This window comes from Myodes glareolus, chromosome 9, assembly GCF_982192425.1.
Source record: "Myodes glareolus chromosome 9, mMyoGla1.1, whole genome shotgun sequence".
NCBI classification, from domain to species: domain Eukaryota; kingdom Metazoa; phylum Chordata; class Mammalia; order Rodentia; family Cricetidae; genus Myodes; species Myodes glareolus.
The window spans coordinates 49,688,193-49,694,192 of record NC_142034.1 but is presented as its reverse complement, the minus strand read 5'-3'; the positions used below and the strand labels follow the sequence as shown (position 1 = coordinate 49,694,192).

General features: G+C 35.8%; 1 protein-coding gene across 1 annotated transcript; it reads right to left on the bottom strand.

Annotated features, from left to right (window-relative positions):
- Positions 1–726: 726 nt before the first annotated feature.
- Positions 727–1,671, bottom strand: LOC125409246 (olfactory receptor 1468-like). The gene has a single exon (XM_048448057.3). The coding sequence runs from the start codon at positions 1,657–1,659 to the stop codon at positions 727–729; it is 933 nt and encodes a 310-aa protein (XP_048304014.3). The 5' UTR covers positions 1,660–1,671.
- Between the last annotated feature and the right edge of the window lie 4,329 nt (positions 1,672–6,000).

Genomic DNA, 6,000 nt, shown 5'->3' with positions numbered 1-6,000 from the left:
TTACATCATGCACTTCTTGTTAACTCATATAATGTTATATTCTTTTGGGCTCTTCAATGGAATTGAAGAATAGACGATTATAATTATAGTTTTCCTTAGTTATGATAAAGAATAAAGTAGATATAAATATTGTAACTGTAATTCTTACTTGATACCTGCTTTGTTACATATAATTTTACTATGCTAAAGTTAAAACCTTCCTTTTCATTTGTACAGAAAATGGAAAAATGGTGTTGGATTCCTTCTGTATGTGTTGCTCTTATTGGTTAAAAAAAATAAAACTGTTCTGGCCATTGGCTTAGTAGAATAGAACAAGGAAGGAATTCCAAGCAGAAAGAGGAGGAAAGAAGGTAGAGTCAGTGAGATGCCAAGTAGTCACTGCTAGAGACACACACTGAATGAAAACTCTGCCTGTAGAATATGATAGGTGGTTCACAGAAATATAAAGATTTGTTAACTTAAGATATAAGCTTAAGCTATTTGCCAAGAAATGTTACAAATAATATAGTTTCTGTGTAATTATTTTGGGTCTCGGCAACCCAGAAACAAATGAGTAGCAACCACCAACATTTTTGCCTAATTGAATTGATTTATAAAACTCCCTTTTGCAAATGAAATTATTATGGAGTATGTTCTTCTGTGTGAATACAATTGTAGGGATACATATTTTAATATTATTCTCAATGTATTTACTAGAGAAATTAAAGTAAAAATCTCAGTTTGTCATTATAAAGAGATTTTCTTCTTGCAAAGGATTCTTATCAGGGATTCTTTTATATCTCTGTTTCTCAGGCTATAGATGAATGGATTCAGCATGGGAGTTACCACTGTGTACATCATGGCCATGGCTGTCTCCTTCACAGTAGAGTTATTGGCTGATGGACATAAGTAGAGACCTATAATTGTCCCATAGAACAGTGAGACCACAGACAGGTGGGAACCACAGGTAGAAAAAACTTTCTGGATAACCTGAGCAGATGAAACTTTTAGGATGGAACAGACAATTTTTACATAAGATACAATTATCAGTAAGAATGGGATGACAACAATGGGCCCTCCCAAGATAAATATCATTAGTTCATTAATAAAAATGTCAGAGCAGGCCAACTTGAGCAGGGCAGATGTGTCACAAAAAAAGTGAGGGATTATGTTATTCTCACAGAATGACAATCTAGCCAAGAGGAGGGTGTGCAACATGGAATACGACATGGTACATACCCAGGACAGCCCTACCATACACACACAGAGCTTGGTGCTTATGATGCTGGTGTAATGAAGGGGAAAACAGATGGCCACATAGCGGTCATAGGCCATGACTACAAGTAGAAAGTTTTCCATGTTTGCAAAAAACATGAAAAAGTACATTTGTGTCAGGCAACCTACATAGGAGATGGACAGATCTTGGCTTTGCATGTTCTGCAGTAATTTGGGCATTGTGACAGAGGAAAAGCAGAAGTCAGAAAAGGACAAATTACTGAGAAAGAAGTACATGGGTGTATGAAGATGGGAGTCCAGTAGAATGAGGATGATGATGCTGAGGTTCCCCAAGACAGTCGTGAGGTACATGGCCAGGAACAGGGCATAGAACAGGTGCTGGTGCTCTGGGGGGATGGGCAGGCCCCAGAGGATGAAGTGAGAGATGACAGTTTGGTTTTTCATTATCCTTCTTATTATCTGGTATCCGAATGAGGAAATATTAGAATCCTTTTAAATTAAAAACAAAATGAACACATATTTAAGATTTATTTTGTACAAAAAGAGATCTGAAATGGTTAGAGTGACTATATCCTCAATCTCCTAATGTCTTTAATTATTATAATTATCATTGATTTTTTCCAAGTTCTTCTTAACATGATACCATCTCCCATCCTTCTTATGAGATATATATGCATTTCTACTCCAATCCAATGGTACTAACACTTCTCTCTCCTACTGCCTGCTCAACTGTAATTTGTTCATTTGTAATTTGCTGTAATTTTGTGTATTAATATTACTGTAAAATCTGTTAAACTTTGTCATTATTGTGCGTGTGTGTGTGTGAAAAGAAAAACACACATACTCCAATGACATAGATTACCATTTAAATCTCAGATGTGTATGTCTCTGTACCATACAAATTTCTGTTCCACTATTCACTAATAATCTTCTTCCCACTGCATTTAGTACAGGTATCAGGAGCTCAAAAGCCCTGGATGAAATTTATGTTTTCACTTTGCTGTCTTCCAGAGAATTCCTGATTCTCCTACCTCTCAATTTTTCCATTGTACAGTGAAAAAAAATTCAGGTTTGAATCAGAAATCTCTGAATGTTGATCCATTCATTTTTCACTATCTTGAACTAGTATTACAAATTACTCAGAGTCACTCCTTTATTCACTTCCTGTTTCATCCATCACTTTTCATTAGATATTCACATATCAGGATCACCTTTTGTCTTTACTGGAACACAGAAGCAAATTCAATTCATGTCCATCTTCTTTTGTCTCTTGATTCTTCTCTTCTCCTTCAGCATGCTTCATTTATGCAGTCTAACAGAGGTATTCAATCAGCTATTGTTTGATTTATTCTTCACATTACCAATGTTGCTCTAAGGATAATAAAAAGCTCCTATTAGGGACATAAACACTGTTTCATTATCTCAAATGTGCCAGTGGTATTTCACCATATTGTCTCACAGTGACACTTGCCTTTTTCTCTTAACATATGCTTGGGTTAAAACTCTTCCCCTTCCGCATTTTAGAGTTGCTCATCTACTTTACTATCACTTCCTTCCCTCTTCTCCTCCATCATTTGGTTAATCTGTATTTGTATGCAAAGGTATTGCTTATCACCTACCCAGCTAAATTTACCATTTCCCCACGCTAAGTAAGAACTTCATCTATGTCTCATATCATTCTACTTATATCCAATGCACTTAACATTTTAATCACTGCTTTCAGCTTCCACCACACAAATTGTAATCTACATGCATAAGAGGTCTTATATGACATAATTCTATCTGGTTATTTACAATTTTTCTTAATCTCTAACTAGGGCCAGTATCTACTATGAATTACAATTTTGTTCAGTGAAAGTTTATTGTCTGGTGCCCAAACTGATATATATTTCTTCAACTTAAATATAAAATTCCCCATTTCAGTTGAAAGACATGACCATTTGATTTACAACTCAGGTGGGTTAGACTCCGACATCAATTTTGGAAAAATTCTAGGTTGTAATAAGATATTCTATAAATATTATTAAAATCTGCAGATTTTATGTAAAACAACTAAAATTTCATAATATGAGCCTCATTCAGTCAGTTCAGTCAGAAGAAAGAATTAGGGGAAGGGGACAACACATTGTAGAAAACTTTTGCATTTTTGCCTTAGATAGAAGTCTATAACCTCCACTCTTCTCAGAGGCCCAAATATTCTAGAGAGTTTTCAAATGTTCACCTTATCAGATGCTAATCTATGTAATCTATGTAATCAAAGTCACATACATGTGCACACACACACACACACACATCATTCTGGGATTCTGTATAGCACTGACTAGTGAATGCATTACATGTTTCAAAGCTGATAAAACAGGAGAAACATAAAGGTGTCTAAGTAACTTTCTTTGGAATGCTACAGCCATGTCTGACAGTATGTATCTTCACAGACTGACAGTCTTTAATGCAGCTGAATCCAGAGTTTGTACACTTAGACTTTGTAGATTAGCCTGGCAAAGAAAAACTGTGTGGGGAAAAAATCACCCACCAATTAAAAAGATGCTCACCTTAGGTATCCAAGACTGGTCTCAAGGAAACAACACCCCTGACTCTTTCTCAAACACTGAGATTACAGTTATGTGTCATTATTCCCAATTTCTGCTTCTCTTATAAACAATATAAGAGACATGTGTACATAGATCACAATCCAGAGAAATCACCATCAACTGTTATCAATAATGGGCTAGTGGAGGCTCTGCCTTCGTGCCTTCTTTAGATATGAGGCCCACCACTCTCAAATTAAATAACACAGGAAAATACCAAGGGATATATTTCAAATGGTTGGTATGCCTGTGTATTATCTTTGATTCTGTAGAAGAACTGATTTCAATTATAGAGATTTTATTTTACATGAGCACCTAGATGATATTAAGATATTAATATTTTCCTTGATGGACTGCATTTAGGAGAAATACAAGATGTTACCACTGAAACACAGATTCGTGAACTTGTACAGATAAAATGGACTGTAATCTTGGGTAGGACATTGTTCAGAGCTTGCTAAGACAATACAGCAGAAAATATAGTAAACCATTCAGCACTAGAGTAGTGAACTCTATCTCACAGTACTATCTCATGTTGAAAAGTTGTGGTATTGAGAGAAAATTGCATAATGAGTAATTGAAATGAAGCTATCAAAATGAAAGTGGTTATATGATGATGATCAAACATTCACAGTGTGATAAATTCTTGTGAGAAAGTGAAAAGACTAATGTTATCATACCTGAAATATGCCCTGCATGATACTGGAAATTTGCATGGATTGACAGCAAGACACCAGCTTATTTTTCTGAATATACCCAAACCTAATGAGACTGAGTCAAAGTTTCTGGTTCAAGATCCTGCTCCCCTTTATTTATTTTTGCAGGCACTGTAACTAGTGGCCTCTCTAATCATCATCTATCTGCCCATTACTACTCATATCCACCTGTGGATATTCCTTGGCTTTAGAGGCCCTGCATCCCTTAGGAGTCCAGATCCTGTATACCACATTAAAAACAGAGTAATTACACAGGTCCTTCCTAGGACCAATTTACCCAGTGGAGAAAAATTATACTCACTGATCATGCCTTTTTCTACTTACTGGAAGGTAAAATTTAAAGAACAACTACAAAGAGAATAAATATATAACATTAACAAGAAAACTAAAAAAAAAAATGTAGAAAAATGCATACCCATTGAGTGTTACAGCAATGAACAAGTTTCTGTTTGACTGGAATCCACTTTGTCAGAGGGAGAAATGTAGAAATTGACAAGAAAACCACCCAAGTTACCAGGCATTATTTTCATTGCTAATGAGTTAAAGCATCTCACACAACAAAAATTTACACAAGAAGTCACAAATAATTTTGAAAGGTTTGGGAGTGATCTTCTCCTGTAATGGCTGAGCCATCTCTCGAGCCCATCATACAGTAGTTTTTAAGTGGGATAAAATTGTAGACTATCACACACACTGTGATGGCTTTCAAATACAGCATCTCAACTCAACATTACTACTTGTAAAAGGATTTAGGATATATACACAACCTTCTGGAATAATTTGAACTCTATCAGCTAACTTTCTATGTGTTCCGAAGAAAAGGGCTGGAATATGATGTTGTTGCTTGTTTTCTTTTCTCTTCTGGGGTACTGTTCCCCAGATCTCAATTAAATCACATATGGAGGCTTATTCTTAATTATAAATGCCCAGTCTTAGCTTGTTCATTTCTTATCAGTTTATTTTAACCTAAATTATCCAACCTGCCTTTTGCATCTGGACTTTTTCCTTTTCTATTCCTATATACCTTTTCTTTCCTTCTTACTCTGTGTCTGACTGTGTAGCTGGGTGCTGGCCCCTGAAGTCCTCCTCCTTCCTGTCTTGTTCCTTGATCTTTCTTACTGCTCCTCCCAGATTTCTCCTTCTATTTACTCTCTCTGCCTCCCAGCACTGCTTATTCTTTGTCCTGCCTTGCTATTGATTGTTAAGCTCTTTATAAGACCATCATGTGTTTTAGACAGGTACAGTAACACAGGTTCACAGAATTAACCAAAGACAACATAAACACAAGTAACATACTTTAAAATAATATTCTACAACAATATGGCAAGAAGATGGCATGTTTAATGGTTCCTCAAGCCAACAGAAAAATCAGTCTACTGTTTACTCATTTGTAACTACAACCACCATTATTACCCTAATGCTCTCCACATATGTAATATCAGTTCCTAATGCCCTGTTCTATGAGTTCACCCTTGATCATGAGA

What these genes read in the sequence shown, in the direction of transcription:
- LOC125409246 (XM_048448057.3), bottom strand. Translation starts at nt 1,659, where the DNA reads ATGAAAAACCAAACTGTCATCTCTCACTTCATCCTCTGGGGCCTGCCC.